General features: G+C 35.4%; 1 protein-coding gene and 1 non-coding gene across 7 annotated transcripts in view; both read right to left on the bottom strand.

Annotated features, from left to right (window-relative positions):
• Positions 1 to 27105, bottom strand: part of LOC6050782 (disintegrin and metalloproteinase domain-containing protein 10) — a 199274-nt gene that overhangs the window by 95326 nt on the left and 76843 nt on the right. For all 6 annotated transcript variants that reach the window (XM_038251319.1, XM_038251320.1, XM_038251321.1 and 3 more), the window contains one exon: positions 7378 to 7401. In XM_038251319.1, the coding sequence (XP_038107247.1) occupies positions 7378 to 7401 (24 nt within the window). The remainder of the gene's footprint in view (positions 1 to 7377; positions 7402 to 27105) is intronic.
• Positions 20663 to 20736, bottom strand: Trnan-guu. The gene has a single exon. It is a non-coding gene; the product is annotated as a tRNA-Asn (tRNA).

Raw genomic sequence — 27105 nt, 5'->3', positions numbered from 1 at the left:
GACACAAGATTTTTCAATCACTTAAAAGTAGATTGCACAAAATACGCTTTATAGACATTATATTTTTGTATGGTTCAAAGAGGAAAAAAAAAACATCTTTTGCGCCAGAATTAAGGATGCAAGGTGCAATTTCCGAAGATATAATTTTCGAAAAAAAATGTATTTCTGAAAAGAATACTAACAAATTGTCAAAAAGATTTCAAAAATCTATTTTTAAAATTTAAAGTCGAATTTTCAATTAATAATAACATATTTTGTTAATGAAAAGCACTATTTTCAAGCAATACAATTTTTGTTTAAAAAATGTTCAGTTTTTTCAATTTATAATATTTTCACGGATGAGCAACACTGCAAATAATATTTTCAAAAAACTGAGAAGATTTCATACAATTTTATTTTTTTTACATTGTTGATCAGCAATTCCCCACGAAAACAGCATGCTTCGAAAAAAAAAGTTCTCCGATCGGGTTCAAAATTTTTCTGGGGGATCCTTGGCCGAAATAATTAGACCCATATTTTTTTGTTTGGCCATTAGGGTGACCTACGCCGTGTTAGGGTGGTTCGAAAAATTGCAATTTTCGTCGATTTTCGCAAAAACCACTTTTTTCAAAAAATCATATCTCCGCGCCATTTCATCCGATTTTAGCTGTCCTAGACGCAAAAGAAAGGTGATTAGTTTGGCTATTTGGGAAAAATAGTAAGAAGTTTCGAAAATCTAGCTTAACATTTGAAAAGGTCATATGAAAACTTAAAATGCTGTTTTGAAGGTCTCGGGACCAAAGAGCCTATGTCTGAAAATATTTTTATCGGATTCCTCGGAAAATTTCACATAACATATCAAAAAATGGTGAAGTTATGTTTTCGATACTCTGAGATACGATTTTTTGAAAATAAAAACTGGGTTTTTCGACGCGCCACGCGCAAAAATGGGAAAATGACGAAAACGGGGAAAAATCGACTTTTTTCACTAAAACTGCGATAACTTGTAAATTTCAGCGATGACCTATACATGTTATGGTACCAAAAGTTGCGTCTTTTAATTACAAAAAATTTGGTACCATAACATATATAGGTCATCGCTGAAATTTACAAGTTATCGCAGTTTTAGTGAAAAAAGTCGATTTTTCCCCGTTTTCGTCATTTTCCCATTTTTGCGCGTGGCGCGTCGAAAAACCCAGTTTTTATTTTCAAAAAATCGTATCTCAGAGTATCGAAAACATAACTTCACCATTTTTTGATATGTTATGTGAAATTTTCCGAGGAATCCGATAAAAATATTTTCAGACATAGGCTCTTTGGTCCCGAGACCTTCAAAACAGCATTTTAAGTTTTCATATGACCTTTTCAAATGTTAAGCTAGATTTTCGAAACTTCTTACTATTTTTCCCAAATAGCCAAACTAATCACCTTTCTTTTGCGTCTAGGACAGCTAAAATCGGATGAAATGGCGCGGAGATATGATTTTTGAAAAAAGTGGTTTTTGCGAAAATCGTCGAAAATTGCCATTTTTCGGACCACCCTAACACGGCGTAGGTCACCCTAATGGCCAAACAAAAAAATACGGGTCTAATTATTTCGGCCAAGGATCCCCCAGAAAAATTTTGAACCCGATCGGAGAACTTTTTTTTCGAATCATGCTGTTTTCGTGGGGAATTGCTGTGATTAGATTGCTTGCTAACTCACAGCCTCTTAAAATTTGAAATTTGTTAGAAATGAGTTTATCTCATTTTTACTTCATTAGTCCTCACTTTTCAACTCGCGATATCTCAAAAACTTTAAATTTCAATATTTTATAAGCAAGCATAACTTTTGAAAATGTCTACAAATAGATAATTTTCATCATATCATATTTTAAATCAAATTTTAGAATTTGGAATTTTTTGGAAAAAAATCAGAAATTTTCACAAAACTAATAAAATAAGTGCGTTGAAAATCGAAATAATAGTTCTCGAGATATCGTCAGTTGAAAATTACAGGCTTATCAGGTGGCACTTAGGAGAAGACTCATTTTCATCAATTCGAATTCTTTGTGAGGCTTTATCTCAGAAACTAATTGTCTTCAAACATATTTTAGGGATGGCTTTATAGAGTAATTCTAACAACAGATCAGTGCACTTTTTTCTGAAAATGTTTTACCACATTTTTGGTATTTATCATATCTTCTAGCAAAAAAAAGTAAACAAACAAAAAGTAATAAAAAGTTAAATAAATAAAAAGAAATAAAAAGCTAAATAAATAGAATGTAAAAAAAGGTTAAATAAAAAACAAGATTTTTTCCTTATATTTTTTTTGAAAGTCCAAATCATAACCTAAAAACTTATCAGTAGACACCAAACTGAACAATTTTTTTTTTTCAAGATACAGAATTTCATACATTTCCATGCCCATTTTGTATGGCTGGTCAAAATTGTATGGAGACTTGCACGAAAAAACTAATGATGCATAATTGCTTCTTTTGACATAGGGAATGTATTGATAAAATTTCATCAATGGCGTAGTAATTTGCGAAAATCTTGATAACTACTTAGGTGAATAAAATTGACCAACACTTTTTCAGATCATTTTTTACCTAAAATTGGATGTAACTTTTGACGAATAATTCCAAAATAATATTTTGAAAGACACAAACTAGACATATGATTATACGAAGGCCTCGCAAAAAAAAATCTTCAAAGATTCCAATTTTGAAATAATTGAATCGGATTTGTGTTATTTTGAGTATTTGAGCTCAAGTGTAACCCCAAAATGCTCTTAAGTGATCTAGAAATATGTAATCATGGATGGTTTCCAAAATAACAGTGAAATATTATGAATATTAATCTGTGAAATTAAATGTAGTTTGATCTCACGAATAAGAAAAGTTTTTTTTTTAATTCCTTGATTATTTCCAGTTTTTGAAGATCGTCGGATAATTAAAACTTTGGTAAAAAGGACAAAAACTATTTTATTTTTATTATGAAAAGCTACAACAACTTGTTTTTTGTTCTTGATATTCAAAATTGAGAAATTGACAGAAAAAAACACAATACATGTTAACATTTCAAGACGTTCTGCAGATAGCAATTTATCTTTTAAAACATATAAATGTTGCTTGAAAGAGTTGGACTGAACAACAAACCAAACCAGTTTAACGAAACACGATTCTTTACTAACTGAAAAATACTGAAAAATCACTTTAATACAATTTTTGCTTTAAAACTGAACGCATTTCGGCCAGCTAATAAATTAAACAAACGTACCAAATAATTGGCTAAAAAAATGGAATACAAAGCCACCCCACCATACGGTCGCACCCTGTTTCACACGATATTTTTTCCCTCAAACAACGCAAAAGAAGAAGAAGAAAAAAGCATCCCCCACTTTGGGTCCGAGTGCGCTTGTGAGTTCACCCCGGATTCCGGAACTTTGTGAGGATTTGAAGAGAGGACTCCTTCTTTTTTTATTGCTCACTGGTTGTATTTCAGAGTGCAAATCCTATCACAACGCTAGGAGGAACGAATCCTAGATCCGTAGAAATGTTGCTCGACCAGCCCCCTCGCCTAATGGACTCGCTTTCAATTGGGACTCTTGTTTGCCCTCGGCACTTTTCCCCCCAAAAAAAAAACGGTGGCCGTTTCGATGGACGCGCGCTGGACACTTCCGCGGCGTGGTGAGCTTTTTCGGAAGATTGGTTAGCCGTGCGGATCGGGACACTAGCCAAGGCGGAAAACCACTATTTGGGCCTGCCATCAACCGAAATACAAATTATAGTCCTAGCGCACAAATCGACATTCCGGACAGGCTGCGCTGTGTTGACATCAAACCCTACAATATGTGGGCGGCGTAAAAGCTCGCACTATTTCAGAAGCTTTGAGTGTGTGTGTGGGTGATATTTTTTGTAGGGATGTACGAGTGTGTGTTTTAGCAGCGAAAGCTTTTAGTGCAATGGTAACAACACAGCGGCGTCTATCGAGTTTGCAGTTTTCGCTTCCATTCCTTGATGAATGGATTGTTGCAATGTTCTTTCACTCGCTGGTCGAGGTGGAAATGGTGGTGAAGTACTTGTGTTTCTGATTGTGTATTTTTGTATTTTTTTGCGGAAAGAAGAGTGTACTGTTGGTATTTCTATGAAATCTATTAGTGAAGGACCTATACAAAACAGGTGTGATGTTTTAAAATGTTGATGTTTAATTTGATATCTTAAATCAAATAAAAAAAAAAACTATTCCATATTGCTTAAATAATTAGGGGGACATATTTTTTGTTTAATTCAAAATTTCAATTAAAATTTCAGATTCAAGCGTACCTATCCAAACAATTCAAGCAAAACTTATCACAAAATGGCTTATACATGAACAATTCTCTACGAGAACGGTCTTTTTATTCTTAATTTTAATTTTTGTATTTTTTATTTCGGCTGAAACTTTTTTAGTGCCTTCTGTATGCCCAATGAAGCCATTTTGCAGCATTAATTCGTCCATATAGTTTTCCATACAATTTTGGCAGCTGCCCATGCAAAAAACGATATATGAAAATTTATAAATCTGTAGGATTTTTTTGATCGAATTGGTGTCTTTGACAAAGTTGGAAGTATGGATAAGGACTACATTGAAAAAAAAATGATACACGGTAAAAACAAATTTGATGATTTTTAAATTCTCTGATTCACAAAAACTCTATTTGCAAAAAAACATTTTGAATTTTTAATTTTGTAATATGATTTAGGAGACAAAAAATGCCAACACAGAATGTCCAAAAAATCTTTGACCGAGTTATAAATATTTGAACCAATACTGACTTTTTGAAAAATCAAAATATTTGTCGCAAAAAATTTTCAACATCATTTTTTAAGTAAAATCGAATTTGCAACCAACAAGTACCTTAGTGAAATTTTGATAAAGTGCACCGTTTTCAAGTTAAAGTCATTTTTAGGTATTTTTTTCAAAAATAGTCACAGTTATTCATTTTCAAAATTTTATTTTACTGAGAAAATTCTCTATATTTTGCTTTTTTGAACATTGTTGATACGACCCTTAGTTGCTGATATATTGCCATTCAAAAAGGCGTAATATTGAATGTTTGGCCCTTTTCAAATGTTTTTTTTTTTGCAAATTCTAAAAATTTCTGAAAAGTTGGCATTTGATGTCCCCTAAAACATATCAGAAAATTTAAAAAATAAAAATAATGTTTTTTGAAAATTAAGTTTAAGTGACAAAAAGTGAAATTAGAAATCACCAAATTATTTTCTACCGTGTTTCAGTGTGGACTTTATCCATACTTACAACTTTGCCGAAGACACCAAATCGATCAAAAAATTCCTAGAAAAGATACAGTTTCATATATCATTTTTGTTTGGACAGGTGCCAAATTTGTATGGAATACAAAAAATCGAATGACCGAAATCTCAGAGATTTGTTCACATACTAATAGTTAAGCTACTGTCACAAATTTGTAAAATATCAGTGAATTCAGAAAAAATATTTTTTCCATAAAATTAGTCCTTTTTCCGATCTGTGGTCTTTTTCAGTAAAAACTTAAATTTAAACTTTTTTTAAATTTAAAAAAAAATGAAGAAAATCCTTAAAATTTTGAAAAACAAGGTTGAAATAAAATTGCATTGTGTTTTATTCCATCATCTAAAATACATAAAAATATTGGAATAAAAACAGTTAGGTAGAATAATTATTTTTTATTTTCTTTTCCAAGAGCTAAGAAAATTCAATAAAATTTTATTTTTTTAAGTTTTGAAAGTTGTCCGACTTTGGTTGCCAAAAAACTGAGAAAATTAAATTTTCAAAGTATTTTCCAATTAGTCGTCATTTTTCTACTGAAAATTGCTCGGCAAGTATTGGCCGGATTTGCAATGTTGAAAAATGAAATCTTTTTGAAATAACAATTATTATAAAATATTTTGTTTTTAGCCCTTTTGAAATATGAAATTTGATTCTGAACTTTTGAAAAGTGGATATTTTAAAAGCTCAAAATAAAGCATAATATTTCAAAAAGGCTCGGCTATTGAAAATGCAAAATTCTTTTATTTTTACCGAAAATTTCTCCTCAAATGCAAATGCTCCACGAAATAATATACATTTTGAGACACTTGGTGCAGATATTCTCTAAATTGAATTAAATACAGAGCACTTTAGATTATAAATTTTGCTTTAAAATAATTGAAAAAGGTGCCATAAGTGCTTTTCAAAACTCTATGGATTTTTTTTTACAATTTCCAGAAAATCAATTTTAGAGAACAAAAAAAAACTCAAAATGTTTTGACCGTACCTCTGCTAAACTTATTTTTTTTACAATTTTTTTTTCCAAATTTAACTTTAGGGAGCATTTTTAGCATTGTTGAACTCGTTTCAAAATATTTGGATTTTTTGTTTAATTCCAAAGCATGCACCAAAAAAAATCGCAAAATAAAATGTTTCCTTCAGTATTTACAAATTTTGAAAACTAATTATTAAAAAAAAAAACTAAATAAAAATAGGTATATTTGATTTACAGAGCAACTTTTTTTTTGAAAATTGTCCGTATCATAAATTAGTTGAAGTCATAAAATCCCTTTCAAGATACAGATTTTCGAATATTTGCCTACCGTTTTTGGATTTTTGTGGACGTAATCAATCGTGCAAAATGCATTTTTTGATCCCAAACGACCCAAACTCAGTTTTATTCAGTTGAAAAATTTAAATGAAATTTATTTCCGGAATCCGAGACGAAATTATCATCATGAGATTTAATTCAAATTTCCAAAAAATCATGTAATTTGATTAAACATTCTGATTTTTTTCGGGCAAATTGCTTAAACAGTTTTTTTAAAATATCATTTTTTTAAATACATTCTGATAGATGCTTGAAAAACGCTGGCATAAAAAGAAAGTTACCAAACAATTTTATTTTTTGAAACTTAAATTTTAAATATTTTTTAGTATATCAACATGATAAATATGTACATTGTAAAAAAAATCATGGTTACACGGATAGAAATCCTGTAAGGAAATCCGGTAACTCTGCGTTGTTAAATACGACAACATGGAAATGTTTCCAAAATCGTCAACATTTTTTTCGATTTTAAACAACAATGTTATCGATTTTGAAAGCATTTGCAGCGAAATCGGTAAAAATTATGACAATTTTGGAAACATTTCCATGTTGTCAAATTGAACAACACAGAGTTACCGGATTTGCTTACAGGATTTCTGTCCGTGTATATTAGGTAATTGTTAATCTAAAAATGTGTAAATTTAAAACTTTTTCATTGTAATGCCACTTTTTCAGATATTTTTTATACGGTGTTATAATCTATTTTCAGATTTAAGTAAAGAGTCCAACTCAATTATCTCCGAAATCTACAAAAAAATACGTCAATTACTTCACCTCAAATCCTCGAATACGTACCTTTCTTTGTTTCTCTTACGTAACCTGTAAATAAAAGAGAGAAAAAAAACAACAATTAATACATAAACACTTCAAAAGGCGGCTTCATTTTAATGGTTCAAGTTCAACAAGCCAGAAATTTTCCGGTTTCCCCGGAAACCGTCCCCCAATTTCCCGCCCAACCTACTCATTAAAACTTTGACACACACACACACACAACCAGACAGTCAGCGACTGTTAATTTCCGCTCCAGAGCCGGAGCCCAACTCTCTGCCATTGATGTCGACACCGGGAATACACACGTTCCTCGTCGTACACGTGTGTGGGGAGGAGAAAAGCCAACCAACCGTACCGGGCAAGAAGAAAACGATTGTCGAGAACAATTTATGCACTTTTCCTCCGGTCGGTGCGGTCACAGCTGTTTGGGGAGGGTGAGGGGGTGGGAAACCATCAAGGTTCTTTGTTCTGCGGGTGGGTGCATTTGCAGACCTCACCTCAATAGCGGCACTGAATGTTCGCAATGGTTAGATCTTGAGAGTTCCACCCCAAACCCCGCTCCAAGTTCTGTGTAAAGTATGTTTGCAACAAAGGCGTCAGACCATTACGGGAAAAGCCATTATTGCGATTACATTATATTACTGGCCTGGCAGGTCCCGAACTGAAGGGTTTACGAACTACGGTGTTCGGGTCAACGGGTTGAGGGTTCCGCATGTGTGGTCATACCGCCCTTGAGTTGAAACTAGGGTGTTAACTTGATTCCCGTTGCAAAGTTCACACAGTAGACCATAAGGGTTGATCTAGTTATCCCTAGTTGAGGGACCACCCCGAAATCAAGTTGGGCAGGGACGCCGTATGTAGCAAATGGATTCAGGGAACGTGAAGCACCATGGATACGGGCTATTATTAGCACAGGGTGAAGACTCGTTGAGAATTTTCAAAAAAAAGTTTTCCAAATTTGTTAATTTGAATACCTTTATTCATTTACATTAAACTCCTCCACTTGTTTTGACACACCTAAAGTCTGTGTGAAACCCACAAGGTATGTTTAATTGCAATGCGTCCGTGCCAGTTTCGGCTTCATTTGTTTCAGTTATGCGTGCGAACTCCACAAACGAGCACTTAAACGCCAAATACGGCCATCATCAGACCGAGATCACCTCTCAGCACAACTCGTCAAGTCCGTCGTCGGCAGCTTTTCTTCACCTCACCAAATGTGCAGTTTTTTTCTTCTTTTTTTTCCCGCGGCCATTACGCAGTTTCTGTCATAAAGCGCCACCGGCAACCCCGGAGTTGAGTGACGCGAACGACCCGGCCTGGTAATTTAATGCATTTTGGTTATTGGTGCCAAGGCCACTGCTGCTGCGGCTTGTTTGGGTTACCGGTCCCCCCCCCCCCCTCGGGTCAGTCAGTCAGTGTGGAAGTGTTGTTTATTTCCATGTCTACCTCCGGTTGAATTCGCTTATTTCTTCGCTTCTGCGAGGTCTTGGCTTTTGAACAAAGTTGGAGTGAGGTGAAAACCGTTGGGAATGGTCATGCAAATGAGACGAGGTTCGTTTATAAGGTGAAACCACATCGGTTAACCGTGAAGCTTTACAGCAAATTTACTCAAAATACTTAAGACATTAGGACCTGTTAAGTGAAAGGGCCTACACATTTAACCGCCTATTTATCCTCAACCCGGAGTAGTACCGAGAAGGGAGCTGCTCCATTACCAGAATGCTGGGAGCAAGCCATAAACAATCCTGAAGAAAAGCTAATTTCCCCTAGTTCAGAGCCCTCAGCTCGAATTTACGAGCCTCCTATCCTGAGAGCACGAGCTATTGCTGCTTTGAAGGAACAGGGTGGCTACTTGATTTTGATTTCAGAAATAGTAGTGCAGTTCGATCAACATGAAACTTTTTGAATACTATTTCTAAATCTCTGCGGAAAATTCTAACCCAAACTCATTTAAAGATTTGTTGTTTACTTAGTGAATTACATAAGTGAAGCGTTATTGAATATGCTATTTTGAATATGCAAATATGCAAATATGTATTACTAAATATCATAATTGACCAATACTTTGAGAATTGTTTCGCTTTCTGAATCATTTCTGAGCAATTCTCTGAGATTTCGGTCATTCGATTTTTTTGTTTTTTTTTTTTAATCCGGCTGTAACTTTTTTGGTGCCTTCGGTTATGCCCAAAGAAGCCATTTTGCATTATTATTTTGTCCATATAATTTTCCATACAATTTGGCAGCTCTCCATACAAAAATGATATATGAAAATTCAAAAATCTTTATCTTTAAAAGGATGTTTTTGATCGATTTGGTGTCTTCGGCAAAGTTATAAGGACTACACTGCCCCTGATCGCATAAATGTCCCATATGCATTTTCATCGATTTCGAGTTATTGATGCAGTTTGGTTCAAAATTGTGTCCTCTTTCGAAAGAGCCTATAACATCCAGTACTTTGTTCTAGAAATCAGGAGGAAATCCAGTTTTTTCGCGAAAACTTAACACGTAGCCTTATGTATGGGACAAACTTCAAACGCGTTTTTCTCAGCTTGCTGTTCTTGCATATGGGACATTTATGCGAACATGGGCAGTACAGTAAAATAAAGTGATACACGGTAAAAAAATTTTTGGTGATTTTTTATTTCACTTTTTGTCACTTAAACTTGATTTGCAAAAAAAAAACACTACTTTTTTTTATGTTTTAGGGAACGTCAAATGCCAACTTTTCAGAAATTTCCAGAACGGGCAAAATATCTTGGACCGAGTTATGATGTTTTGAAGCAATACTGATTTTTTCAAAAAAATCGAAATATTGGTCGCAAACATTTTTCAACTTTATTTTTCGATTTAAAATTGAATTTGCAATCAAAAAGTACTCTAGTGAAATTTTGATAAAGTTTTCATGTAATAGCCATTTTTAGGAAACTTTTTTGAAAATAGCCGCAGTTATTCATTTTTTTAAATAAGTGCACATGTTTGCTCACATTTGAAAAAAATATTTTTGAAAAGCTAAGAAAATTCCTCTAAATTTTGCTTTTTTGAACTTTGTTGATACGACCCTAAGTTGCTGAGATATTGCCATACAAAGAATTAAAAACAGGAAAATTGATGTTTGCTAAGTCTCACAAAAACAACCCACCATTTTCTAATGTCGGTATCTCAACAACTAATGGTCCGATTTTCAATGTTAAAAAATGAAGCATTCGTGATTTTCCGATCTTTTTGAAAACAATAATTCCAAAAAATTTAAATCAAGACTAACATTTCAAAAGGGCGCAATATTGAATGTTTGAACCTTTTTAAATATTAGTCTTGATTTAAAAAAAAATTAAAAAAATCGAAGAATCGGAAAATTTCACCACCAATAAAAAAATCCATGAAAAGTTACTGATTTTCGAATATTTAGTTACAATTTTTGTATGAACAGCTGCCAAAATTGTATCGTGATTTGTATGGGTGAACCAATGACGCAAAATGGCCCCCACAAAGTTTGAACAAAATAAAAAAAAAACACAAAAAAAATGCTTGAAATCGGCCGATTTCGTAGAGAATTGCTCATGGGCAAACAAATGATGCAAAATGCCATCTGAGAAGTTCTCTAGAATTTCACAAAATAGAAATCCAGTTTTTTTTTAATTCTTTATTTTATCTGATTTGGATGAATGCGACTGTGTCTATCGATTCATTAGGTACAAATAAGCAGCCCGGGAGCATGTTGACAGCTCCCATACAAACTGAGCGTACCCGTTTTTGTAAGCTCAGTGGGCCTAAGATGGCGGCCTTCGATATTATCTAGCCAAACATTTGAAAATGACGAATAGTTTAAAGTAAAAATGTTTTTGCCTTGTTTCGGTTTAAAACGACAAAATAAGCATTCTGGAATCATTTTCTTGAAAAACTTGTTTAGAGATACGCCACATTAAAATATTAGTATCGAAAAGTTGAAGGGAGCGTGCCGCAAAAGCCGTCACGAAAAAAAAGATTCCCATGCAAATTTTGAGTTGCGTATTTAATGGGCGGACTCCGACGAGGCCCACTTGCCATCTGCCGGTGGATATGCGCAACTCACGAAAACTGTCATGTTAGGGGACGGCTGCAAATAAGCCATTTTGCATCATTACAAACAAATTTAACGGCTACCCATAGAAAAGTGCTTTGCAAATATTCTAAAATATGTATCTACAGAATGAACTTTCCGATCGATTTGGTGTCTTCGGCAAAGTTGTAGGTTATGATTAGGACTTTTCGTGGAAAAAATAGGTACACGGAAAAAAGCGAACTTTTTAAATTTGCTTTTTATCCAAAAACAAAAAACGATTTTAAGATACTTTTCCCTTTGTTTTTTTTTTAATATTTTTATATTTTTAGTGGATTTTTTTCAACTTCAGAGCTATGGAACGGAATCGACGTAACACCTTATAATGTGGTCCTCTTAAACCTTGCGGTTTCGTCAACGGATCCACAGGTGTGTATCGTTCTTTTTGCGACAAGACTCCGCCTCCCGGGTCTCCTAAGTGTGAAGGTATGGGCACGGGGAGAGGGCACCGAATACCTATATTAACACTTAGAATTGTTTGCGTCCGCCTCGGGATTCAAACCGGCGACCTCTGGATTGTGAGTCCAGTGCGCGGTCCGATTGATCCACACAGGCAGATCCACACAGGCAGGACTTCAGAGCTATAGCTATGATTTTTAGAAAAAATGTGTTTTTTAGGTACTAGGTTAAGGTAAAATATGTTTGTAAATAATCAATACTATGTGTTTTTGAAAAATAATTCAAAAAAAAAATCTTCAAATTTAAAGGCATTTTCAGTTGAACCAATTTCATGTTAAGTGTGAAAACTTTTGATTCGTGCTTCAAATTCAGTTTAAAATGCAACATGAATCGATAATTTTATAAACAAAACTAATTTTAATGTTTTCTGGGCAAAATTGTGGGTTTTAACAATTTTACCTAAAATTTAAATGTATTTTGTTAAAAAGCTTATAAACTTATTTAAGGCCGTTGCTAATATTTTTCAAAGTTCGCCCCACCCCCCTTCAAATTGGTCCGAAAAATCAGGGGGCGAAAAAATATTTTTTTCAAAAAATATCGAAATATCAGTGGAAATAGAAGTCTAATCAACTGAGAACAATCTAAATCGCCTTTTTCTGCATTGATAATCATATTTAACATGTTTAGGCTCGTTTAAAAATATTTTGAAGTTTTATGAAATAACAATGTACAGCACCGCAAAAACTATGTTTTCTCTCAAAAATAAAATTTTCGTCAGTACTTAGAAATTTTGGAAATCAATGATTGCAAAACAACTGCCCCCCCCCCCTTTCGACTTTGATCAGAGTCGAGGGACATAATTCAAAAAATATTTGCAACGGCCTAACTTAATATAAAAAAAAATTTCATGAAAAATGTATCAGCAACCTTAGTGATGGTACATTTGAAATAAAATTGGAACACCTTAAATCTGACTTTAACAAGGAAAACTATGACTATCAAAGTCACCCCGGAATTCAAAATAAGAAATTTCATCGCAACTAGTGTATGGACCTGGTGTTGCCTACTCCAGTACATGTTTTAAAAACAATAACCTTGAGAAAAACGTTTACAGTTGGAAAATATTAAAAAAAACATTAAAATCCAATCAATGTCACCGTGATTTACGGTATCTAAAATTCACCCCAATAAACTTACAAAAATCAATCTTGGATGTAAACTTGAACTTGGAATCAAAATGTACTTTGAGAATTTATGGATTGTGAGGTATTTTTATTAGAAAAAATGTAATTTTTTAACCCTAGTCCATGTCAGAAAAAATATATTTAAAAAGCTAAACAAAATCTCTACAATTTTCTTTTCAGGACATTGTTGATTCGACTTTTTTTTTTGCTGAGATATGGCCTTGCATAGAATTTAAAAATGATTTTTTCTTATTGCTACCCATACGGCCCACAATTTTCAATCGATTATATTTTGGAAACTATAGATTTGATTTTTTATGCTAAAAGGTGAAACTCTTGTAAAAAATGTTGAACCTTTTCAAAAAATATTTTAATGAATTCTTTTGAAACTTACAATTTTGCCGAAAACACCAAATCGATCAGAAAATCGCATAAATTTGTATGGATTTTTCACTTTCAAAGAAGATTTTTGTTAAAAAAAATAAATGAAAGGCGAAACGGATTTTTTTAAATTTTGATAAAAATCATGATTCAAGAAAACAGTAACAAGTTTCTATTCTTTCAGTCTTCCTCAATTGAATCGAATCAATAACTGCCGTTTTTTTCAATAACTGCCGGAATGACGTAAACGCAATTTTCTTGATTTTAATTTTATGTCATATTCTGATAGACGGTCACGAAATTTTCCTTTCAATGTGAAACTAAACTCAATCACAAAGGTATTGGCGGAATGAAGCCATTTGCCTTAAAACCAAACGCTTCTTTCTCAGAATACATCATTCCGCCGTAAAACGGCTGATAAGCTGTTCGCCAGACCGATAATTGAATTGTTTACTAGACTTCCTTTTAACAACAGTACCCTCAAACCACCCACGCCTTGAAGCGTGCCACACGCTGAAGGACCTTCTCCGATGACCTTGGGAGTGTTGGTGATACCGAGAAGGAGCGCGGCAAAGTAAATCAAACGTTGGGGGTGGCGAGGTGGTTTCCACTTCGTTTGGTGCAACTTCCATCAGGTCACGTGCCTCCAATGTCCCCGTCATGTTGGCTGCTCGCAGGGTGGGTGGCTTCAGTGTCCCCGGCGAGTGCACAATCTGGCCCCGCGTCCAGCTGAGTTGGCAGAATTATATCGCCTGTCCCCTCGGTTCGCTTTTATTCGTCGAACCCCGGCGAATTATTCCCGAAACGTGATTGGAGTAATGCTCTCGACTGAACCCCGAGAACCCCTTTTTTTGCAGCAGCTTTTTTTTGGGGGGAGGTCGAGGGATTGAACCTCCATTCAATTCCGCGCGAGGGGATAAAAATCATCCAACCGATTATCGTCAAAGTCACTGCTCTCTCTGGACGTGTGTATACGTCCACTCGCCGCATGTTCTGTCCGGTTTTCGATGACGACCGACGGGTGTTCACCGGTGCGCGATGTGTCCGTTCATATTTCATTCCAATTATGCAACTCAAAATTGTCAAGGTTTTGAGGGGAAGGGTGGCGGTGAAAAAAGATTGCGTCGAATCCTTTCAACGGGATTTCACGTGACGGAACAATTTTTTTTTGTTCGATTCGGGCGTTCATTTGCATTTTTGGTGAATGCAGGTCGATTGGTCTTTTTGCATTTTGTAGAACTCGACTTTGATCGATATCAACAAAAAAAAAAAAAAATGATCAAAAATTCGAAAGTTTTACTTCAAAACATCCCCAAGAATGACACCACTGTCAACTACAATAACAGGCCTACTTCCTCAAATTCTTCCACATTGTTGCCGGCATATTTCCAGCCTAATTGAAAATTCTGGGAAACTTTCCCAAATTAATCCCACCGCCTCTGCACTGCCGCAGGCTGTAAACTAGTTTCGCAAAGTAATCAAATGAAGCGGGGGCGCGCTTCAAAGTCGTTTTCCGGCCTCGTCATATTGTGTCAACTATTGGCATCCCTCGCCGGGATCGTCCTGAAATAGTTATACGATGGCGAAACTTTGTACGACACCAGGTTCAAACTTCTTCATACAGCAGGTTGGTTAGTTAGCTGCTCCACCCTCCCACCGGCAGTGCTGAAGATGATGTTGATAAGGGACAACACTGTTCATGACCCTTCTTCATAGTTTACCCAAAACGCAACAAGGACTTTCTCGGCAGTAACTCGTTAGTGCAAAACTATTAGGAGCATCGTACACTTGGAATTGAAATGGTTGACCAGGGTTGAACCTCCAGGCCACTTCTGGGAAACTTTGAGCCAACTTTGGAAATACACAAACCCAAAGTTGAACGCGATTCGTTACTTCGGTGCTGTCATCGTAATTAAACTGTATCTCGTGCAGCCGATCTCCGGACGTCGGGTTCTCAAAGCTCACGTTCTGCCGTGGTCCCCCCTTATCGGCGGGGGTCGATCTGGTGTGATTCATCCTCTAAAGTAGCAGCTTTCAACGTGCTCGCTGAGGCGAGTTTTCAGTGATTTCAGGCGCAGAGTTCATGGCGATAGAACGACCAGGTTTCTTTTTTGTTTGTTCCAGGAACCAGTTCGTTTTTGACTATTTTTTTTTTCAGATTTTCTTTTCCATATACATTCATTCAGTTAAAATATTATTGAGTGTCCAATCACAATCGATGACTTTTCACCTCAATTTTAAATACTAGCAACTTTCATTTATTCATGAAATATTGTAGCTTTCGCTATTCAGTGATTTCAAATGTAGGAGGTCCTACATGTACAAAAGGGAAAAGGGATACCTTAAAACTAACTTATAAACTATATAATGAGCGGATCAATGCAGCTGAAGACTGCAATGATTTTTGTCGAAATGCATCAATTATCTTATTGGACATAACATCCAAAGTGTCAACTTCGGCTAATTGATGAAGTTCACTGGTGCTGAACCAGGGAGGAAGTTTCAGAATCATGTTCAGAATTTTGTTCTGAATCTTCTGAAGTTTTTTCTTCCTGGTTAAGCAACAGCTTGTCCAGATCGGCACGGCATAAAGCATGGCAGGTCTGAAAATTTGTTTATAAATTAACAGTTTATTCTTGAGACAAAGTCTAGAATTCCTGTTTATAAGTGGATACAAACATTTAATATATTTGTTACATTTAACCTGGATACTTTCAATGTGATCCTTGTAAGTAAGGTTTTTGTCAAAAGCAAGTCCAAGATATTTCACTTGATCCTCCCACTTTAAATTTTCCTCATTCATCTTTATAATGTGATGACTTTTTGGTTTAAGAAAATCAGCCCTTGGTTTGTGAGGGAAAATAATAAGTTGAGTTTTGCAGCATTTGGAGTAATTTTCCATTCTTTCAAATAAGAATTGAAAATATCCAAGCTTTTTTGTAATCTTCTTGTGATGACACGAAGGCTTCTACCTTTGGCGGAGATGCTTGTATCATCAGCAAAAAGTGATTTCTGACATCCTGTGGGCAAAACAGGCAAGTCAGAAGTAAAAATATTGTATAAAATTGGACCCAAAATGCTTCCTTGAGGGACGCCGGCACGTACAGGTAGTTGATCAGATTTGCTGTTCTGATAACATACCTGCAGAGTACGATCCGTCAAATAATTTTGAATAATTTTCACGATATAAATCGGAAAATTAAATCTTTTTAATTTCGCAATCAAACCTTTATGCCAAACACTGTCAAATGCTTTTTCTATGTCTAGAAGAGCAGCGCCAGTAGAATAGCCCTCAGATTTGTTGCTTCGAATCAAATTTGAAACTCTCAACAACTGATGAGTAGTTGAATGCCCAAGGCGAAATCCAAACTGCTCATCAGCGAAAATTGAATTTTCATTAATGTGCGTCATCATTCTATTAAGAATTATTCTTTCGAATAATTTACTAATAGATGAAAGCAAACTAATGGGCCGATAGCTTGAGGCTTCAGCAGGATTTTTATCCGGTTTCAAAATCGGAACTACTTTGGCATTTTTCCAACTACTGGGAAAATATGCCAAATCAAAACATTTGTTGCAAATTTTGACCAAGCTACTTAAAGTTGCTTCAGGTAATTTTTTAATTAAAATGTAAAAAATGCCATCCTCACCAGGGGCTTTCATATTTTTAAATTTTTTGATAATAGATTTTATTTCATTCAGATCCGTATTAAAAACTTCATCTGATGAAAATTCTTGTTCAACAATATTCTGAAATTCTATTGAAATTTGATCTTCAATAGGACTCAAAACATTTAAGTTGAAATTATGAGCACTCTCAAACTGCTGAGCAAATTTTGAGCTTTCTCCCCATTAGTTAATAGAATATTATCACCATCTTTTAAAGAAGGGATTGGTTTTGAGGTTTCTTAAGAACCTTTGAAAGTTTCAAAAGGTTTGGAATAAGGTTTAATTTGTTCGACATCTCTTGCGAACTTTTCATTTCGCAGGAAAGTGAATCTGTGGTCAATAACCTTTTGCAAATCTTTTGAATTCGCTTCAGTGCAGGATCACGAGAACGTTGATACTGTCTTCGGCGAACATTTTCAGACGAATCAGAAGCTGAAGATCGTCATCAATAATGGGAGAATCAAATTTGACTTGGACTTTAGGAATAGCAATATTCCTAGCATCCAAAATTGCATTAGTTAAAGATTCCAAGGCTGAATCAATATCAGCTTTGGTTTCTAAAACAAAATCATGATTTAAATTATTCTCAATATGATGCTGATACCTGTCCCAATTAGCTTTGTGGTAATTAAACACAGAACTATTGGGTCTGGTAACTGCTTCATGAGAAAGTGAAAAAGTTACTGGAAGGTGATCAGAATCAAAATCAGCATGAGTCACTAAAGGACCACAATACTGACTTTGATTTGTCAAAACCAAATCAATTGTTGATGGATTTCTAACAGAAGAAAAGCAAGTTGGCCCATTCGGGTATAAAACCGAATAAAGACCAGAAGTGCAATCTCTGAATAGAATTTTACCATTGGAATTTACTTTTGAATTATTCCAAGATTGGTGTTTGGCATTAAAATCACCGATGATCAAAAATCGAGATCTATGCCGAGTAAGTTTATTCAAATCCCCTTTGAAATAATTTTTATTTTCCCAGTGCATTGGAAAGGCAAATATGCAGCTGCAATCATAATTTTCCCAAAAGAAGTTTCAAGTTCAATGCCCAAACTTTCAATAACTTTTAACTTAAAGTCACGTAACGTGCTATAAGTCATACTACGGTGGATAACTATTGCAACTCCACCGCCATTTCGATTCATTCTGTTATTGGTTATAACTTTATAATCTGGATCACTTTTCAAATAAGTGCCAGTTTTTAAAAATGTTTCGGTTATAACAGCAACATGCACGTTATGAACTCGTAAAAAGTTGAAAAATTCATTTTCTTTCGCTTTTAAAGAGCGAGCATTAAAATTCATAATATTGATGGAATTACTTAGATCCATGATTAAACTTCAGGGTAAGAACAACATCATTTGCAAATTTTAATCCAATCTGGATAGCTTCCATCATGGATGTAGCATTACTCATTGTTTGAATCAAACCAAACAGTGAGTTTTGCAAAAAAGTCATTTTTTCAAACGTAACATCGCCGAGATCAGAAGATCCCAAAGCGTTGCCAGCAGAAAAATTTTCAAATGAAATTTGAGGTACCTGCCCAATTTGAAAATTGGTAGAGGATTTAAAATTCGTGGATGAACCCGAACCCGAAACGACGTTGGCATAAGAAATACCATTAGTGTTACCTAACTTTTCCACGGTAGGGGTATTTCTAGCATTGTTCGAGTGAGACAGCACGAACGTTTGATTTAAAGATGCAGGTACAACCTGACTTTGAGAAAATTTCGGTTTGGATTTCGGCTGATGCTTAGCACGAGAATCCAAAACCTTTTTCTGATGGGGCAATCCCAGAAATTTGATTTGTGATTTCCACCACAATTTGCACATTTAAATTGGGTGACTTCTTTCACGGGACAATTGTCCTTGTCGTGAGAAGAATCCCCGCAAACCATGCATTTTGGAACCATGGCGCAATGATCAGTACCGTGACCGAATGCCTGGCAACGCCGGCACTGGGTCAGATTCTGGCCATTACCGCCATGTTTCTTAAAATGCTCCCACTTTACCCGTACATGGAACAAAAACTGTACTTTGTCCAAAAGTTTCAAATTGTTGATTTCATTTCTGTTGAAATGAATCAGATAAAATTGTGAAGTCAAACCAAAGCGAGAAATATTCCCGTTTGATTTTTTCTTCATTGGTATTACTTGGGATGGGGCAAAGCCAAGCAACACCTTAAGTTCGTTTTTGATCTCATCCACCGACAAGTCGTTGGAGAGACCTTTCAGGACCGCCTTGAATGGACGAGCATTCTTGGTCTCATACGTGTAGAAATTGTGTTTGTGGTTTTCAAATAACCAACAAAAGTTTGGTGATCTTGTAAAGATTCCGTCAACAAGCGACATTCTCCTCTTCGACCAAGCTGGAACGAAACCTTCAAATTACAAGTTTCCTTGCAATTCTTCAGTTGCGTTCGAAAGCTGGCCAAATCGGAGACGGAAGTCACTACAATTGGCGGAGCCTTTACACGTTTCTCGACGGCAGAAGGCTCAGTACGAGGAGAAGGATCCTTGTCAACAGTTTCGGATAAAACACCGAAACTGTTTGCCAATGGAATTGGAGGATTGACCTCACATTCAGAATCAGAATCAGACCTCAGAAGAGGCTGTTTTCTTTTTCTGTTTCCGTTAGCCGGTTTAGCGTTCAAACGCTTCACCGACGTAACGATCAAATCTTCAGAAGATTTGCGTTTACCTTTGTTTTGACGCATTTTGCAAGCAAAGTTCTCTTAAAAAGATGGCTTCGTTTGTAAAATACAACTAAATTTCAGGTGGGGTTAGTCTTGAAAAGACTGTTTAAAATTTGGAAAGTAACTCAGGTAGTCTTTAAAAAGACTGTGAATTTTGTTTGAAATAACTCTGAGCTTAGGTAGTAAAAAATACCGCAGCTCTAGTGTCCGTTCACCTCGAAGGTTCGCAAGACACTCAGGAACCAGTTCGTGCTGGAACTGATTGGATCGTGACTTGATGGATTGTTGTTTGGTGATACTCCACAATAATGGTGATTATTTGCATTATTCGTTCTAAACACCAACAGCACATATCAGATTGTTTTCCGGAATGCATTAGCCAACACCGTTTTATTAGCACAATCATCCATGGATATTGCACGCTTAATTGCAATTGTGTAGTTGACCACGCGTTGCAACAACAGATCGAACTTTAATCAATCATCGACGTCAACTGCCATGTCAAACCACCAGAACAAACAGGTGGCAGATGCAATTGTATTTGTGGTTGACAAACAACAAACCGCTGCAAGAGGCAAGGGGAGGAGGCATTCCTATAATTTACATCATTTTGTTTGTGCGACCACACATAGGTAGGCAGAGTGCGGATTACTAATCGCGGCACAGTTTCGCCTAGTTAAACATCAACAACTTTGATACGTCAACAGACGCGGTGGTTCTGTGCGATTAAACAACGGAGCAGACAATGTGTCGCGAACAAGCGATTTACGGTTTTAAGCTCGTGTGGCTTGTTTTTGTGGCGATGCGAACAAAATAATCACAAATGCAATTGTGATAACAATCAAAACATGAGGATTACATAGTATAGCAAAATAATAACGCCCCCGGGTGGACTCGAACCACCAACCTTTCGGTTAACAGCCGAACGCGCTAACCGATTGCGCCACGAAGGCGTCTGAAAGCGTGGCGGTGGCACTCTTAACTTGAACAAGTTATCTGTAAAAAATATTGTAACTCATCAAAACTTTAAATGATTATAAATATAGTTTGGTGTAAAATCTGAAAATGTTCCGAAAAACTGAAAAATAAATATTCTTGACCTAGTCTAAAACATGTTTTTAAATATTAATTTTGAAGCGAACCAATGCTAATTTTTCTTTAAAAAAATAATTCCTCAATAAACTTTTAAAAGAATTGCACTGTTTTAAAGAATGAAAAATCTAACAAAAATAATTTAGAAACTAGAAAATAATGTTTAGTAATAGTCACTAGCGTGCACAGCGTGGGGCAACATGGGGCAACTGCCCCACCATCCTAAGAAATTTGTTCTAAATTTGGTCAGAGGGTGTCCACAAATGACGTATTTTTCAAAACGTCCATATTATTGCCCCACCTTCCTCAAAGAGCTGGGCACCTAGTGGTAATAGTGGAAAAACTCACAAAAATGTTACAGAAAAGAAAAATTTAAAAAAGAAAAAATCATCAAAATATTTTTATTCGGTTTAGGCATTTCCTCATTATTAAACGAAAATTGCTGATATTTGAAAGCATGGAAAAACTAACAAAAATATTACTAAAAACCAAAAAATAATATTTTTAACTATATTTAAAAAAAATCACCATAAAAATAAATAAATAAATAATAATAAACAACCTGCCATTGCACCGGACATTTTCGTCATCACTGTGAAGAAAAATCACTGTGATGAAAAAGTACTGGGATGAAAATAATTGCGCAAGACGGCAAGACTCTAGTAAAGTGCAAAATGCGCAATATCATAAATAAATTTTTTGAAAAAAATATAAAATGCATGATTTTTACAATTTACTTTCTTTCTTTTAATTATTTGATTTTTTTTAATTGAAAAATAACTCATAAAACTTATTTAAAGAACTGTTAGCATTAGCATTAGCATTAGCATTTTAGGACGCCCTATCCACGGATGGCTCCACAACGCTTATCCCACTGTTTGGTCTGGTTGTGTTAGACCCTCATCCGGAACAATAATCCAACACGGGAGATACCATGTCTTCATCTTTTGATGAGTGTGTAATACAGCCCAGGGCATAAGGGGGTCCTCGCCGGGTCCAAGCTATCCTTTGGGGAACGGAAGGAACGTTAGTAAACACCCATCTAAAGTGCGCAAGGATCCCTACGACACCTTAGGGGTATAGATGTTTGTAGGGAGGTTTTGGACTCAATGTTAGTAGGATAAGGTAAACCCTAGGATACACCTCGAGAGATATTGCGGGTTAGTTAGAGAAGAATTTAATTGTTTGTAATTTGGCAAGGTTTGCATCTTTTTTTTTTTTTTTTTTTTTTTTTTTTAATTTATATTTATTTTGATTTTCTCTTCCATGTACATTCATTCAGTTAAAATATTATTGAGTGTCCAATCACAATCGATGACTTTTCACCTCAATTTTAAATACTAGCAACTTTCATTTATTCATGAAATATTGTAGCTTTCGCTATTCAGTGATTTCAAATGTAGGAGGTCCTACATGTACAAAAGGGAAAAGGGATACCTTAAAACTAACTTATTAACTATATAAAGAGCGGATCAATGCAGCTGAAGACTGCAATGATTTTTGTCGAAATGCATCAATTATCTTATTGGACATAACATCCAAAGTGTCAACTTCGGCTAATTGATGAAGTTCACTGGTGCTGAACCAGGGAGGAAGTTTCAGAATCATTTTCAGAATTTTGTTCTGAATCCTCTGAAGTTTTTCTTCCTGGTTAAGCAACAGCTTGTCCAGATCGGCACAGCATAAAGCATGGCAGGTCTGAAAATTTGTTTATAAATTAACAGTTTATTCTTGAGACAAAGTCTAGAATTCCTGTTTATAAGTGGATACAAACATTTAATATATTTGTTACATTTAACCTGGATACTTTCAATGTGATCCTTGTAAGTAAGGTTTTTGTCAAAAGCAAGTCCAAGATATTTCACTTGATCCTCCCACTTTAAATTTACCTCATTCATCTTTATAATGTGATGACTTTTGGTTTAAGAAAATCAGCCCTTGGTTTGTGAGGAAAATAATAAGTTGAGTTTTGCAGCATTTGGAGTAATTTTCCATTCTTTCAAATAAGAATTGAAAATATCCAAGCTTTTGTAATCTTCTTGTGATGACACGAAGGCTTCTACCTTTGGCGGAGATGCTTGTATCATCAGCAAAAGTGATTTCTGACATCCTGGGGGCAAATCAGGCAAGTCAGAAGTAAAAATATTGTATAAAATTGGACCCAAAATGCTTCCTTGAGGGACGCCAGCACGTACAGGTAGTTGATCAGATTTGCTATTCTGATAACATACCTGCAGAGTACGATCCGTCAAATAATTTTGAATAATTTTCACGATATAAATCGGAAAATTAAACCTTTTCAATTTCGCAATCAAACCTTTATGCCAAACACTGTCAAATGCTTTTTCTATGTCTAGAAGAGCAGCGCCAGTAGAATAGCCCTCAGATTTGTTGCTTCGAATTAAATTTGAAACTCTCAACAACTGATGAGTAGTTGAATGCCCAAGGCGAAATCCAAACTGCTCATCAGCGAAAATTGAATTTTCATTAATGTGCGTCATCATTCTATTAAGAATTATTCTTTCGAATAATTTACTAATAGATGAAAGCAAACTAATGGGCCGATAGCTTGAAGCTTCGGCAGGATTTTTGTCCGGTTTCAAAATCGGAACTACTTTGGCATTTTTCCAACTACTGGGAAAATATGCCAAATCAAAACATTTGTTGCAAATTTTGACCAAGCTACTTAAAGTTGCTTCAGGTAATTTTTTAATTAAAATGTAAAAAATGCCATCCTCACCAGGGGCTTTCATATTTTTAATTTTTTGATAATAGATTTTATTTCATTCAGATCCGTATTAAAAACATCATCTGATGAAAATTGTTGTTCAACAATATTCTGAAATTCTATTGAAATTTGATTTTCAATAGGACTCAAAACATTTAAGTTGAAATTATGAGCACTCTCAAACTGCTGAGCAAGTTTTTGAGCTTTCTCCCCATTAGTTAATAGAATATTATCACCATCTTTTAAAGAAGGGATTGGTTTTGAGGTTTCTTAAGAACCTTTGAAAGTTTCAAAAGGTTTGGAATAAGGTTTAATTTGTTCGACATCTCTTGCGAACTTTTCATTTCGCAGGAGAGTGAATCTGTGGTCAATAACCTTTTGCAAATCTTTTGAATTCGCTTCAGTGCAGGATCACGAGAACGTTGATACTGTCTTCGGCGAACATTTTCAGACGAATCAGAAGCTGAAGATCGTCATCAATAATGGGAGAATCAAATTTGACTTGGACTTTAGGAATAGCAATATTCCTAGCATCCAAAATTGCATTAGTTAAAGATTCCAAGGCTGAATCAATATCAGCTTTGGTTTCTAAAACAAAATCATGATTTAAATTGTTCTCAATATGATGCTGATACCTGTCCCAATTAGCTTTGTGATAATTAAACACAGAACTATTGGGTCTGGTAACTGCTTCATGAGAAAGTGAAAAAGTTACTGGAAGGTGATCAGAATCAAAATCAGCATGAGTCACTAAAGGACCACAATACTGACTTTGATTTGTCAAAACCAAATCAATTGTTGATGGATTTCTAACAGAAGAAAAGCAAGTTGGCCCATTCGGGTATAAAACCGAATAAAGACCAGAAGTGCAATCTCTGAATAGAATTTTACCATTGGAATTTACTTTTGAATTATTCCAAGATTGGTGTTTGGCATTGAAATCACCGATGATCAAAAATCGAGATCTATGCCGAGTAAGTTTATTCAAATCCCCTTTGAAATAATTTTTATTTTCCCCAGTGCATTGGAAAGGCAAATATGCAGCTGCAATCATAATTTTCCCAAAAGAAGTTTCAAGTTCAATGCCCAAACTTTCAATAACTTTTAACTTAAAGTCACGTAACGTGCTATAAGTCATACTACGGTGGATAACTATTGCAACTCCACCGCCATTTCGATTCATTCTGTTATTGGTTATAACTTTATAATCTGGATCACTTTTCAAATAAGTGCCAGTTTTTAAAAATGTTTCGGTTATAACAGCAACATGCACGTTATGAACTCGTAAAAGTTGAAAAATTCATTTTCTTTCGCTTTTAAAGAGCGAGCATTAAAATTCATAATATTGATGGAATTACTTAGATCCATGATTAAACTTCAGGGTAAGAACAACATCATTCGCAAATTTTAATCCAATCTGGATTGCTTCCATCATGGATGTAGCATTACTCATTGTTTGAATCAAACCAAACAGTGAGTTTTGCAAAAAGTCATTTTTCAAACGTAACATCGCCGAGATCAGAAGATCCCAAAGCGTTGCCAGCAGAAAAATTTTCAAATGAAATTTGAGGTACCTGCCCAATTTGAAAATTGGTAGAGGATTTAAAATTCGTGGATGAACCCGAACCCGAAACGACGTTGGCATAAGAAATACCATTGCTGTTACCTAACTTTTCCATGGTAGGGGTATTGTTCGAGTGAGACAGCACGAACGTTTGATTTAAAGATGCAGGTAAAACCTGACTTTGAGAAAATTTCGGTTTGGATTTCGGCTGATGCTTAGCACGAGAATCCAAAACCTTTTTTCTGATGGGGCAATCCCAGAAATTTGATTTGTGATTTCCATCACAATTTGCACATTTAAATTGGGTGACTTCTTTCACGGGACAATTGTCCTTGTCGTGAGAAGAATCCCCGCAAACCATGCATTTTGGAACCATGGCGCAATGATCAGTACCGTGACCGAATGCCTGGCAACGCCGGCACTGAGTCAGATTCTGGCCATTACCGCCATGTTTCTTAAAATGCTCCCACTTTACCCGTACATGGAACAAAAACTGAACTTTGTCCAAAAGTTTCAAATTGTTGATTTCATTTCTATTGAAATGAATCAGATAAAATTGTGAAGTCAAACCAAAGCGAGACATATTCCCGTTTGATTTTTTCTTCATTGGTATTACTTGGGATGGGGCAAAGCCAAGCAACACCTTAAGTTCGTTTTTGATCTCGTCCACCGACAAGTCGTTGGAGAGACCTTTCAGGACCGCCTTGAATGGACGAGCATTCTTGGTCTCATACGTGTAGAAATTGTGTTTGTGGTTTTTCAAATAACCAACAAAAGTTTGGTGATCTTGTAAAGATTCCGTCAACAAGCGACATTCTCCTCTTCGACCAAGCTGGAACGAAACCTTCAAATTGCAAGTTTCCTTGCAATTCTTCAGTTGCGTTCGAAAGCTGGCCAAATCGGAGACGGAAGTCACTACAATTGGCGGAGCCTTTACTCGTTTCTCGACGGCAGAAGGCTCAGTACGAGGAGAAGGATCCTTGTCAACAGTTTCGGATAAAACACCGAAACTGTTTGCCAATGGAATTGGAGGATTGACCTCACTTTCAGAATCAGAATCAGACCTCAGAAGAGGCTGTTTTCTTTTTCTGTTTCCGTTAGCCGGTTTAGCGTTCAAACGCTTCACCGACGTAACGACCAAATCTTCAGAAGATTTGCGTTTACCTTTGTTTTGACGCATTTTGCAAGCAAAGTTCTCTTTAAAAAGATTGCTTCGTTTGTAAAATACAACAAAATTTCAGGTGGGGTTAGTCTTGAAAAGACTGTTTAGAATTTTGGAAAGTAACTCAGGTAGTCTTTAAAAAGACTGTGAATTTTGTTTGAAATAACTCTGAGCTTAGGTAGTAAAAAATACCGCAGCTCTAGTGTCCGTTCACCACGAAGGTTCGCAAGACACTCGCAAGGTTTGCATCAATGTTACTTTTCTTCCATTAAACTTTTACAGCCGGCTGTAAAGTGCAAAAATAGGATTTATCATGTGTTCATTTGTGGTGTTTTAATCCATAGTAAAAATCAATATGTTATTTGTTAAAGAATTATATGCTGAAATATCAACATTTTAATGTGTGATTCGTTTTAGGGTCGGTTTCGCAAATTCGGATGATTTAAGGTTTTTAATTATTACGCGTTCGAAATTTGGATGCTCGAGATTTTTCAATATGTTGACTTTTTCCTGAAGTTGCGATAAGATAATATTTTTGAGAGAAATAAAAGAAGAGTTAGCGAAGAAAAATAAACCTTAACAAATTGAACATGCAACTAAGCGTTTTTTAAAGTTCCAAGATTCCCGTTTATCTGTTGTTTGATTAATCAATAGATGGCTCAATCTTAGACAGCCGGCTGTGGAAAGATAAAGCCAACATAGTATTAAAGAGTGATTTTGTATTCTTTGTTTGTTTCGGATTTAATGAGCTATATTGCAATTATGAGAGAAATTAA

The sequence above is a fragment of the Culex quinquefasciatus genome, chromosome 2 (genome assembly GCF_015732765.1).
Source record: "Culex quinquefasciatus strain JHB chromosome 2, VPISU_Cqui_1.0_pri_paternal, whole genome shotgun sequence".
Taxonomy (NCBI): domain Eukaryota; kingdom Metazoa; phylum Arthropoda; class Insecta; order Diptera; family Culicidae; genus Culex; species Culex quinquefasciatus.
This window is presented reverse-complemented; position numbering and strand designations above follow the sequence as displayed.